At 33.8% G+C, this 14,161-nt stretch overlaps 1 protein-coding gene across 2 annotated transcripts; it reads right to left on the bottom strand.

Moving 5' to 3' along the window:
* Window positions 1-1,433: 1,433 nt before the first annotated feature.
* Window positions 1,434-7,915, bottom strand: LOC136230415 (transcription factor VOZ1-like). 2 transcript variants are annotated; one of them, XM_066019480.1, is made up of 5 exons: window positions 7,736-7,915; window positions 7,156-7,489; window positions 6,909-7,067; window positions 3,305-3,968; window positions 1,434-2,310 (listed from the first exon to the last, which is right to left on the bottom strand). In XM_066019480.1, exons 2-5 carry the CDS (start codon window positions 7,396-7,398, stop codon window positions 1,838-1,840), a joined length of 1,539 nt encoding a protein of 512 aa, XP_065875552.1. In that variant the 5' UTR covers window positions 7,399-7,489; window positions 7,736-7,915; the 3' UTR covers window positions 1,434-1,837. The 2 variants fall into 2 exon arrangements, with proteins under 2 accessions (XP_065875552.1, XP_065875553.1); XM_066019481.1 differs by having other exon boundaries at window positions 7,156-7,404.
* Window positions 7,916-14,161: the final 6,246 nt, after the last annotated feature.

The following is a 14,161-nucleotide window of genomic DNA, read 5'->3' as shown; positions in this document are numbered from 1 at the left end:
ATGGATGTAATGAATTGAAGAATTTTTTTATTCATTCTTAAAGTGATAAATTGTCATTCATTATTGATAAAATAAAAAAATAATTATGAGATATAATAGAAGGAAAAAACGTTAATTTAAAATGACGATTTTTTCGAGAAGTTTTTATAATACTAATTGAATCATTCATATATTTGATTATATTCTTTAGTTTTACTTTTCAGATAGTATTTTATCAACGTTATAAATAATTTTTATTTTCACTTATCAACGAGCTAATAGTATCATCACTTTTCTCCATTAATTCGATTTCACATAGTTAAAAAAATTAATTATTATAATTGAAAAGAGTTAGATTGTTGTATTTGATGTTTTTTAATATATTATTTTAATTGGAAAGTTGTCTTGAGTGGTTAAGTGCTTTAACTCTTATAAGTTAGGTATCTCAAATTTATACTATAGTGCATATAACCAATTTAATTATATAAGATCCATCTAAATAATATCTAACGAATCTCGAACCGAATAATCAAATTAAAAGGACTATGTTTTATTCAATTATATTATTGTTTACTGATTACTATTATGTTTGCTGTAATTAAATTATATACTAAAAATGATAAATTAAGAGGTGAAATAAAAGGTGGTTATCCAAATTAAAACAACACAAAGAAAAGAAATGAAAAAAAAGTAAGAAAAACCATTCATATTTTATGCATGTATATTTGAATGATAATGGTATAAATTCGAGTAAATGGGTAAAAGAATAAGTGTATTTTTTGGATAATTTTTTTAAAAAAAAATGGTCCGTGCAATGCACGGGATTGAATCTAGTAAGAAATAAGGTTTCAAAAGTTTAGAAACATGTTCTACTCTTTGCATTTTCTTCCTACTTTTCCTTTTAACTAGCATAAAATTTACTGTTAACTTATTTTCCTAAACAAACAAATACCTGCAAAATATTTTTTGACAAACAGGACCTTAATATTCTATTAGTGATAGGAGAGTTGTATCCTTGTACTAAGGGAGGGGAGGGTTCTCTAACAGAGAACGTTAGGGAGTCGGGTTCTTTCGAGAATCCGATACATTTTGGAACACGTGTCGTAAAATACATCTTTTGTCCCTCCCCCTCCCTCCCCCCCCCCCCCCCCCTCCCAAAAAAAAAAAAAACCCATCTAATAGGGAATATTATTACAAACACCCCGTTCTCCATTGCCCATACATATTTTGACACGTATAGCATGAACTCACATATATTATAAGAGGTCTCACTATTTTAATTATTAAGTAGAACCACAATACACGTGTCCAAATGTAAACTGAGGGTCTTCCGAGTGACATGGAAAACCGGGTACTTAATATAAGAACTCAACTAACAGGGTTGAGCCCTGCCAAATAGGAGAAATTCTTCACTCTCCCATGCTTCTCTGCGACTCTATTTATGCCCATCCGCATAACATGAATGATGTATTTTCGGCTTTTCTATTCCAGAACAGTAACGGAACATTAGCATTCAAATATGCTACAGACAAGTCAGTATGCATGAATATTTTACCAGATTGTCAAATATGTACCATTGTTGGTATCTTCCACTGTACATAAACCATTTCCGGTGTTCACCTATTTATATCTGGACTTACCTATCGAAATTAAAGTTACCTGAACCGAACATTCATGACTAACCTGTAACCTACTTACAAGTTTACCGCAAAATCCCTGTAGTTTATAATGCAGAACATGCTCCCAACAAGACAAGATATATGTTCACATGAGCCATTGATGTCCAGAAAGGAGAAAATCATGGACATATGACTCGGTCAGCAGCTCAACTACTTTTAACGCGATCATCAATCTCATATCATTTTGTGGAGTCATTGCTCAAAGACCTATCAGCTTTTTCAAGCTTCTCCGAACTGCTAGGACTGCTCTTAATACGGGGACTGCCATCTGCTGTAACCTCAGCAGTGAGCCTTCCCATCTTCTTCTGCAAGTCAGCAAGCGAATCCTTCGTGACTTTCCCTCTCGGTGTCTTCTTTTCATCGACAAGCTTTAGTTCCAATCTATACAGTGCACAAGCATCATGGCTGCTGATCTCGTACTCGTATAAATGCCAATCATGACACCCTGGAGGCTGTGGGTCCATATAATAGGATCTTTTATGCCCCCCAAATTCTTTCATCAGTTGTTTCCTGGATTCATGCCAACCACGTCCATTGTAGTCTGGCAATGACCTTTGCTTCCTATTTCCACTTTCAAAGGCCCTTCTGGGCTTATCGAAAAATAGCCATTCTCTAATTGTTTCACAATTAAGCAACGAAAGATCAAATAGCTCTGCAATACGTAAAGGCAGTGAATTAGACAGGCCAAAAGAGTATTATAGCTCGCTCTGTCAGAATAAATCAATGTAGTAGGTCAGATTCCACACACGAATCTGAAACACATCAAACTACATCTCTCACTCAGCAATCTTACAAGACAATAGTTCAATAATGAATTTAAAGCATTGCTGGAAAAAGTTAAAATTTGGCACACGTATTTGGCACAATTTGTCATGTCGGCCCCTGTACTTTAATTTTGGCACATTTGGTCCCTCTAATTGTCACAAATTTTCACTTAAGCCCCCTCTATTTCAGTTCAGGTACGTTTTCCCCCTTTATTTTTTGTTGGCAAAATCTGACCCTTGATTGATGGTTCCAAAATGCATGCTTTTCCATTGGAGAACACAGTTTGACCACAATGTGTGTGATACAATGCTAATGGACTGTCTAATAATGGTAAAATTTGAGAAAAATCAAAATACAAGGGTCAAATGTGCCAAAGTTGACGTACAGGGGTCATAATGACAATTTGTGTTAAGTTTAGGAGCCAAATTTTGGGCTTAATACATATATAATCTAAACCCCCAACTTGCACCCAAACACCGAATGTCTCCTAAACTTTCAAAATAACCCTTTTGCCCCCTCAACTTGCTTAAAATTCCATGGCTAGCCCCTTATTTCCACGTGACAGTAACACACACCCTCCGTGCCACTGGCAGTTTAAGAAAGTTGAGGTGGAAGAAAGGTTATTTTAAGCAAGTTGAGGTTGCAGAAAGGTCATTTTAAGCAAGTTGAGGTGGCGAAAAAATCGTTTCAAGCAAGTTGAGGTGGCAGAAAGGCTGTTTTGAAAGCTTAGGGGTCATTAGGTGTTAGAGTGCAAGTTGTAGGGGTTGGATGTGTGTTAAGCCCAAATTTTATCTTTTGCCTGGCATTGCTCAAAAGAAACAATATGACTACAGAACCTAGCAAATTCAACAAAAAGAATCATAGTACTAAGATAGACTTACCAGTAGCATTCCACGGAGATTTTGTACTAGCAGCCCCTTCACATTGAGGAATACCAACATTTTTACCCTGGGCCTTTGAACTAAGAGCAGTAAACAATAAGTTATCCTTCAAACCAATGCCCATGGGGCGCACAACCGGGTTCATACCAGGTGGACCTTCATTCAAAGCCAGACTAGCATGAAAGCTGCTGCAATAGTTTTCAAACCATTCAGATCCTTGAGCAGGCCTGGTGCAGTCCCAGAGTGCACATTTTGGCCCCATGAAAGCAGAAGGGGGTGGACTGATAGGTAGATTTTTTGTCTCAGGAGTGTTCTCAAACTCTTTAGCATCAGTCGAACCAATACCATTCCCATGCTCGAATCCTCCATCTGAAATGAACTGAGTGCAGTCCCAGAGTGCACATTTTGGCCCCATGAAAGCAGAACGGGGTGGACTGATAGGTAGATTTTTTGTCTCAGGAGTGTTCACAAACTCTTTAGCATCATTCGAACCAATACCGTTCCCATGCTTGAATCCTTCATCCGAAATGAACTGATGACTGTCCAAAAATGCACTCATTTCAGAGATGCTAACCACTGGATTATGCAAGGCTAACAAGGAGTTGTTGGATTGATCAAAGCCTTGAAAACTATGGATCTGTGTGTCACTATTCGGTAAGTATTCCTGAAAAGTGTGAATATTATCCATCATCAGCATGTACAGATTATCATTAAGGCAAAGCTATACAGCTCAACAACGGTATATAAAATGGCCTATTTTGCTAATGAAGAATGAACAGAAATATTTGGTGATGATGTAATCATGCGTAAGAACTTAAAAAAAAAGGACGGCCCGGTCGCACTACGCATCCCCGCTGAGCGAGGGTCCGGGGAGGGGTCCCACCGTACTGGGGGCAAGCCTTCCCCTACCAATTTATTTGGCAAGAGGCCGCTCCTAAGACTCGAACCCGTGACCTCTTGGTCACACGACAACAACGTTTACCGTTGCGCCAAGGCTCGCCCTCCGTAAGAACATAAAATAAAATAAAATATTAGAAAACATAAATCATGCACAAAAATCTGGTCTGTTTATGTATCATAAATTCCATCAAGCTTGACTTTTCTTTATCAACGGGAATCTAATTTACATGCATATCATAGTGATTAAAGGCACATGGCGCAAAGGGGTCCTGGAGCCATGGCGCTCGCCAAAGCGACAAAAGGTGCATTAACAAAAACAAAATTTATAAAACTATAAATGATAATATTTAAATTATAAGAAATTATAAATTCTAGATCGATATGTTATAAATACTAAACATAGTGGAATAAACCAAATATCAATTTAGAATCAGAGCACAGAGCACTTGAACCAGTAAACAGAACTGGAAGTTCATTAGATAGATAGAAGAATAGGAGAACAAAACAGAAGAGTTAGAATAGGGTACTAATAGGCGACAACTCAATAGAAGAGGGGGAAAAAATAGAAAAGAGAACAGAACAGAATTGCAGAGAATACTAGAACAAAAAAGTCAAGAACATAAACAGAGAAAGAGGAGAGGCTGCTCTTGAAATAGTTTGTATTTTTGTTCTTCAAAGTTCAACAATTCTCCCCTGGCTGCTTATTTACATATGTTTTGTTTCTTTTTCCCTGCCTTTTTCTCTCTTTACATCATTGTGTTGTCAGTTGTGTGCAACTGTCTCTTACTCTTCCAATTCAAACGTGTATCTTTTGTTTACTTTCTTTGTTTTTTGTTTATTTTGGACCCTTAGATCTGTCTAATCCAAGGGTAAACAATTAAACCTACATTAAAACACTATTAAAAACCCTAAATACACATATGCCACAGAGGCGCGTCATGGCGTGCCTCTGATCTCTGTGCTTTGACACACACAGGTGCACCTCACACGCGCCATTAATAACTATGATACATATCCTTTTAAAGAAAAGAATAATGCTTAACGATGTCTCCAATCCACTTTTGGAGATTCTCTTCTTGTTAGCCTTGATTCACATATAAAACATGAGCTTGAACTATGATAAGACATAACTGAAAATATTAATCTTTCTTCGAAACTGGCAAAACAAGGAAGAACTATTTATGAGGCTTATGAAAAATATTCTAAATCGGTTTCATCCAATAGACTTCAGAAGAATGTCATCGTTGGAATACTATATACCCTTCAAATGACTTAATATGCATGTGAACAGAATGATCGGGTCTGATCTCTGTGCTTTGACGCACAAAACGTGCGGCTCACGTGCGCCATTAATAACTATGATACATATCCTTTAAAATAAAATAAAATAATGCTTAACTATGTCTCCAATCCACTTTTGGAGATTCTCTTCTTGTAGCCTTGATTCCAATATAAAACATGAGCTTGAACTATGATAAGCCATATAATTAAAGATATTAATTTTTCTTCCGAAACTGGCAAAACAAGGAAGAACTATTTATGAGGCTTATGAAAAATATTCTAAATCGGTTTCATCCAATAGACTTCAGAAGAATGTCATCGTTGGAAATACTATATACCCTTCGAATGACTTAGTATGCATGTGAACAGAATGATCGGGTCTGATCTCTGTGCTTTGATGCACAAAGGTGCGCCTCACGCACACCATTAATAACTATGATACATATCCTTAAAAAAAAAAAGAATAATGCTTAACTATATCTCCAATCCACTTTTGGAGATTCTCTTCTTTTTAGCCTTGATTCCAATATAAAACATGAGCTTGAACTATGGTAAGCCATATAATTAAAGATATTAATTTTTCTTTGGAAACTGGCAAAACAAGGAAATCTATTAATGAGGCTTATGAAAAATATTCTAATTTGGTTTCACCAAATAGACTTCAGAAGAATGTCATCGTCGGATATACTATATACTCTTCAAATGACTCAATATGCATGTGAACAGAATGATCGAATCTCACGTAAATTAAGGTATATGGATTCATACTTAATCAAGTCATTAAATAAGACTGCGGTTATTAACAATTTTAAAACTCGGGAATCTTGGGATACAGTCGCAACCAATAAGGTGCTTAAATGAAAATGAAATATTAGATTTCATATTGCGTTGACGTAAAAGTTATTTTCCTCTTGTCCGTTTCTCCCATTCTACCTTTCAACAACATTAAATATCGTATCTCGTGAGTAATTAGCAAAGGCTTTATTCTTAACGAAAAACAGAATGTACTTAGGTATCCTACATGTACATGAACAGCAACTTAAAAAAGAATATCTCACATTTCCAAATGTTGCATAATCATTGATACTTAGACTCAGCCTCAGGTATATGGATTCATACTTAATCAAGTCATTAAACAAGACTGCGGCTATTAAAAAATTTAAAAGTCGGGAATCTCAGGATACAGTCGTGACCAATAAGGTGCTTAAATGAAAATGAAATATTAGATGTCACATTTCGTTGACGTAAAAGTTATTTCCCTCACGTTGTCCATTTCTCCTATTCCACCTTTTAACAACATTAAATATCGTATTCGTATCTCATGAGTAATTAGCAAAAACTCTATTCCTAACGAAAAATAGAATGTACTAAGTTATACTACATATACATGAACAACAACAGCTTAAAAGATAAAGAATCTCACATTTCCAAATGTTGCATAGTCGTCAATACTTAGACTCTGTACATTAGGCTCAGGTTTCGCAACTGGCTGCTCTGCCAATGCACTTGTGGCATCATCTTCCTCATCGCATAATTGCAAAAGGCGGACTATTTCACCCGAGAAAGTTCCAAGGCTGCCACCCTAACAAATGTTCATAAGTGAATACTTTATCAGAATTTTAACCAACCAGATAACACAAACAAATACTCATGTTTTCAGAAACACTCACAAGTAAAGAAGAGGCCGGAGATGGGGCTTCGAGCTCAGCTCTCCACTCACGAAGACTCTGGTACACCTGCTCTTCCAATATGTTAATGTCACCAAAACGACCTTCCATTCTTGCAGCTTGAAGGTTAGAGAACCGATCTTGAAGATCATCTATTCGGTTTTTTGCATTGTCTAGCATGAGACTGTGCGAGGTAGATGAACATTTTGTCTTTATACCTTTCCGCACTGGCCCTCCTCCCTCCATTGAAGTCTAAACAAAACCAGTAATCATATACTTCAATATCAAAACTAAAGGTCAATTTTCAACATTCACAGCATTTGAGAAACTGCAGAATCTGTGAGGAAAAAGAAAAAATTCTTAGCATTGTCTACATCTCCAAAGAAGCCCAAATAAGACATGAAAATTAACATACAGTAATAACAACAACAGCGAACGTTAACCAATATCATGAATACGTAACGTAACCCTAAGTCGATCGAAAACCCTAAACGAGAAAACGCGGAAGAGGAATCTGCTCCAATTACAGTATGAAAAGGGCCGAATTGAAAATCAAGGAACAGATAATAAAAGGAAGCTTTACCTCAACAGGAATAAAGTAGAACGGAGATTTGATAGAGAATTTCGACAAGAAACGCTTTCAATCGAAAGAGACCTTAATTCAATTTCATGCAACCAGTAAACTGCTAGCTTCTGAGGAAAGGCCGATCCATGTTGTTGCCTTCGTCGAGGATTTTCCGGGAAAATAAATACATTTTATGCAGAGTCAATATCTACCAAATTTTAATTTATTTTATTAGTACCCTTTATTCTTAATTTCTCCCAATTTATTACCCCTTATCCTTAACATTAGTAATTTTATGGGTTAATTTTAAATTATGTGGGTATATATATATATAGGAGAGATCAGGTGTGACACATTGCTTATAGTGTGAGAAGTCTTATTGTGGGATAAGAACCAATTTTGTAATTAATCAGGGGAATATGGTAAATTTGTAAATAAAAAGAAAGAGAAAATTGTTTTATTTCTTTTCTTTAAAATGCATTTTTTCGACTTTTCTAACCTCGTTTTTTAAAAACTTTTATACCGTTGGACTCGTCTTAATTAGACGGTCATTTTAAGATCCCAGAAGCTCGGGTAAAAAAATTTCCGGTGAATGGAATCCGGCGATCTGTTTTTCTGTGAGAAAAAAATGTCCAGAAAATTCTTAAAAAATTTCAAAAAATGTAAAACATTATTCTGAGAAACTTTAATTCTTGACTCAAAATGAGATTCCTTACGGTTTAGTCCCAAATCGACAGAATCCGGCGGTTAGATTGGCGTTTTCCGATAAAAAAAACCCGAAAGTGCCCAAAAAATTCTCAAACAATTCCAAAAAATGTAAAACATTATTTGGATAAACTTTAATTCTTGAGTCGAAGTAGGATTCTTACGGTTTAGTCTCAATAAAACTTTTTCCTTAATTTTATCCATTTTACATCCTTCAACAATTTATTGAGTCAAAACCGTAAGAAATATTACTTTGACCCAAGAATTAAAGTTTCTTAAAATAATGTTTTAAGTTTTCTGGAATTTTTTGAGAATTTTCTAGGTACGTTGTTTCTCGCCAAAAAACGCCCACCCGGATTTCGTTAACCGGAATTTTTTTTTACTTGAGATTCAGGGATCTTAAAATGACCGTCTAATTTAGACGAGTCTAATAGTATAAAAAATTTCAAAAAACGAGGTTAGAAATATCGGAAAAATATATTTTAAAGAAAAGAAATAAAACATTTTTCTGTTGGAACAATATAAGTATTATGTTGGAACAAATGGTACACTGATTTGGAACAATGGTACACTGATTTGGAACAATGGTACACTGATTTGGAACAATGTAAGTAGGATAAAAAATGTACCTAGAAAATTATCAAAAAATTCGAAAACATGTAAAACATCATTTTAAGAAACTTTAATTCTTGGCTCAAAGCGAGATTCCTTATAGTTTTGACCCGATAAATTGTTGAAGCATGTAAAATGGATAAAATTAAGGAACAAGTTTTATTGGGATTAAACCGTAAGAAATCCCGCTTCGACCCAAAATTAAAATTTCTTAGAATAATGTTTTACATTTTCTGGAATTTTTTGAGAATTTTTTGGGCACTTTTTTTTCTCGCCAAAAAACGCCCACCCGGATTCCGTTCATCGGAATTTTTTTTACTTGAACTTCAGGGATCTTAAAATGGCCGTCTAATTTAGACGAGTCTAATAGTATAAAATTTTTCGAAAAACGAGGTTAGAAATATCGGAAAAATGTATTTTAAAGAAAAGAAATAAAACAATTTTCTGTTGGAACAATATAAGTATTATGTTGGAACAAATGGTACACTGATTTGGAACAATATAAGTAGGATAAAAAACGTGTTCAGAAAATTATCAAAAAATTCCAAAACATTTAAAACATCATTTTAAGAAACTTTAGTTCTTGGCTTAAAGTGAGATTCCTTACAGTTTTGACCCAACAAATTGTTGAAGCATGTAAAATGGAAAAAATTAAGAAAAAAAATTTATTGGGACTAAACCGTAAGAAATCCCGCTTCGACCTAAGAATTAAAGTTTCTTAGAATAATGTTTTACATTTTTTGGATTTTTTTGAAAATTTTCTAGGCACTTTGTTTCTCGCCGGAAAATGTCCACCCGGATTCCGTTCACCAGAAATTTTTTTACTTGAGCTTCAGGGATCTTAAAATGATCGTCTAATTTAGACGAGTCTAATAGTATAAAAAATTTCGAAAAACGATGTTAGAGATGTCGGAAAAATGTATTTTAAAGAAAAGAAATAAAACAATTTTCTCTATCATCTCTTTCATTTTATTTACAAATTTGCCACATTGCTCTTTTTAATTAGGCCTAATATACGAATAACCCCCTAAACTTGTTCAAATATTGCAACTGCCCCCCTCAACTTTCAATTGTAATAATTTACCTCTTAAACTTGTCCAATTGTAAAACATAACCCCAAATTGGGAATTTTTTTACCCCGTATTTGAAGCAACTGTAAAAAAGTTTCCTTGAATTCGTATCACGCCAAATATCTGATTATCATACTCCACGAGCGTTGCAGATTTTGTATTTCACGTGTTTCTTCAATTGCAGTCCATGTCAGCAATTTGGGATTGTGTTTTACAATTGGACAAGTTTGAGGGGTAAGTTGTTACAATTGAAAGTTGGAGGGGGCAGTTGCAACATTTGGACAAGTTCAGGGGGTTATTTGTGTATTATGCCTTTTAATTATCATCAAAACTACGTAGTTTTGTTATGTCACACAATAAACTCATTTGTCACACCCTAACCCCTTGTCACACTGGATCTCACCCATATATATATATATATATATATATATATATATATATATATATATATATATATATTGCCGATCGGTATTTATGGTTGGTTAAATTTTCATTTTTTCAAATTTGGCCGATAACGACCTCAAAATGAAATTTTTTAAGAAATAAATAATATTTTAAGTAATTTTAATTTTTTAACTTTTTAAGTTTGAGGTTATTTAGACGTTGATTTTTTATGAGAGACAAAGTTAATGTTTAGAGTGAGAAAACTCTAACAATGATGATTTTGAAAAATAAAAAATATGGTTTCATAATAAATATGATACTAAAAAAACTTTAATTTTTGAAAAATTTTGTTTTTAGGTTGTTATCGGCCAAATTTAGAAAAACGAAACCACATTGCATTTATTTGAAATTAACCCTAATTTAATTCTTAACGTCTAAAATAGTACAATTTTAATTACACTTAACTTTGGATCTAAGAGTAATTTTACTTCCAATGTTCACAAGTTAGTCAATTTGATGAAAATAATTCATCAAATTATCTTCGCGGTTATAAATCTTGTCATTTACACTTTACATATGTTATCATTTTTATCACTAATTAGTAACAAAACATAACCATATAATTAGACGTGTAATATTTTTAAAAAAAAAATATGCTGTATTTTGTATGACATGGAAAAAAAATCAAATATTTCGCTAAATTTAAAAATATCAATCTTCAATTCTATTATTAAATTGTAAACAATATAAAATCTTAAAATAAGACCAACTGATATGTAATTGATGCAGAATAAAGAATAAAATATATGTTTTATAATTATATCTAAAGTTGACCCATTTACCAACAGTATGGGTAAATTTTTTATTAGCGGTTGTAAAATTGTACTCTTTTAAAACGTTTGGAATAAAATTGTCCCCGAATGTAAACATTATTTTTGCGCCTTTATCTCATAGGATCTTAAGGAAAAATTAATGTATTTTGCACCTATATCTTTTATTTTATTATTTAAACCCCTCAACTAATATATCTATTTATTTATTTTAATTTTACTGAAACATTTTATTTTGAATAGGTATAAAGTCGAATTTTTTGGAAAGTATAATTTACCTTAATATACGAAATGATAAAATATAAGGAAAAGTATAAAAATAAACATTGTGGTTTGATCGATTTGTAAAGATAAATAGAGTATTTGTGCCTTGTACAATTTACAAACTCGATCATTCTATAAAAAATTATTACCTCAAAAGAGAGCAATTTGGAGCAATTAAAAGGAATGACTTTGCAAATTAATAAAAATACAAGGTTTAACTTTGCAAATTAACTAAACCACAAATAAATATTGTTTGATTATTCACATATCATTTTACTGCAAATTTCACAAAGCATAGAACTCTTGTTGCAAACTTAACCACAAGGATTATCTTTGCAAATTAATCAAACCACAAGTTTATTTTTGTACATTTCTCTAAAATTATATATACTATTCTCAAGGAAGATTAATTTTACATCTATATAATAGAAAAATTAGATGGATTGGTTTAATTGTTATTTAACTATTAGATCAATCAAACATTAATTATGTACAAAATACTTAATGATGAGTTTTGTTGGAAACCTGCAATTGGAGAGAAACAATGTCAAAGCAGAGTTGTTGTCTGACTAACCCGCTCTGATGTCTAAGTCAATTTCAGGTAAGACTCGAGGATACACATAACAGTAAATCAAAGCTAAAACGTAAGCTTAATGAATCAATGAAATAATGTACCTTGAGCTAAGCTTACTCTATTTATACCGTGATCGAGTTGTAGAAAACAATTATAAGTTTAGGAAAGGGATATGCTACGTGTCACTTATTAATAGGTGACACACGCGTCCGTATATCGGGACCTGATATTCCTCAAGCCAACTAGGCTCATGATTTATGGGATCGGGCGTGATTGCCATAACGGATGGATCCTTAACTGGTATTCTAATACAAAGTTGTATTGTTCAGTTTGGCTATGGAGGCGTCACATGTTCTCTTTTTCCAAGTGTTGATTCGAGTCTCCTAGGTGCCATGTGGTGTGTTTATATTCGTTTGATATTAGATGCCCCGGGTCTAATTTATCGTTATTTAGGATGAGAAAGCATTGGCCCCAGAAAGTGTTGTACTTATGGATTCTTGATAAGTTGAATGAGGGAGATTGAACTTTGATAATTTTTGTTTTTTTAGAAATACGTGACTGATAAAGAGGTTGTGCAGGGCTCTTGATAGTTGATTTGACCGCTGCTTAGCCTGCTCATAAATGCAATGCTAGCGCGCATTTTTCTGTGCTTGTGGACTGGCGACTGTTTGTCTTTGTTCGCCATATATATATCACTGTTCCTCGTTTTTGAAGGGACACACCATGGGGTTGTTAATGCTCTCAAATAATTGCTTATCAGTAATGATGGTACCTTTTGATTCATTTACCTTCTGAATAGTATAAAAGGAGGAAGATGTTAGCTGTATTTTTTTTTAATTCCTTACTCATTTACTTTGTCTTTTTGCTATTTTCTTATTCTTCTTTCTAGTGATTTTGCGAGATTCTTCTAATGACAATCTTTCATATTGATCTAGGGGAGATCGCGATTATCTCTTGATAATGGATGTGTATCTCCTCATCGTCAGGGATTGTAAATGCTCTAAAATAATTGCTTGTTAGTAATGATAGTGCTTATCAATTCATTTACCTTCTAAATAGTATAAGAGGAGGAAGATGCTAGGTGCATTTCTTTCATTCCTTGCTCATTTACTTAGCCTTCTAACTATTTTCTTATTTTCTTTTTGGTTATTTTGTAAGATTCTTCTGATGAGCAATCTTTCATATTGATCTCAGGAGATCACAGTTATCTCTTGATGATTGGTGTGCATCTCCTCCCCTCGTTTCCTTGCCAGGTGAACACTGTCCGCTATGGATTGTTGGATATTTATGCCCAACATGTTGAGTTAGGGCGAACGTTTCCTTTTATAAGTAGCGTTGTGGACATTCAAGGGGAATTTTCACTTTGTCTTTCTCAAACTTTTTCTAGTTCTTTGGTAGAGCTTCTAGCTTTTACGAAGATTCCATTGATACCGGTTTTAGAATGAGCATGGTCGTCTTTCATCGTCTCTCAAAGTCCAAATTGAGGAGTGGGTGAAGGGAAGGAAGGGAGCTGATTGAAGTTGTGTGGGGGACGGTGGATCCATTTATTGAGTTTGATCTCGAATGAGAGTGTGCGGGTACGTTTGGAAACATAGCCTCTTCTATACCCCTTCGCTTATCATATATAGAGTGATGTCCTTTCCTTCTAACTCTCTTCCTACGATGTGTGCAGGATTGGGAGTGAATCTTTGTTGGTGCTTTTTTGTGCTCTTCTTGTGTCTTTAGCTTTGTTTTGTTGTTTCTTTGTTAATTTAAAGAAGTTTTTGATCTTTGTACTATGATTTTTAATCAAATAGATGTAGATGCGGGTCTTAGAGGGTTTGAAGTCATTTTATATGTTCATGTTTAAGAGGATTTGTTAGAGTCTTTTCAAACTAAAAACTATGATCAAAATCCTTGTAGCATGCATATGATTGACCTTTAATATAATCTAAGGGAATTTTAACAACCACACTAAACCTGAAGTGAAGATAAAGAAATTATGTAATTTTTATTATTTGTGTTC

The sequence above is a fragment of the Euphorbia lathyris genome, chromosome 5 (assembly GCF_963576675.1).
Source record: "Euphorbia lathyris chromosome 5, ddEupLath1.1, whole genome shotgun sequence".
Classification (NCBI taxonomy): domain Eukaryota; kingdom Viridiplantae; phylum Streptophyta; class Magnoliopsida; order Malpighiales; family Euphorbiaceae; genus Euphorbia; species Euphorbia lathyris.
The sequence above is the reverse complement of the archived record's forward strand: the minus strand, read 5'-3'. Positions and strand labels throughout refer to the sequence as shown.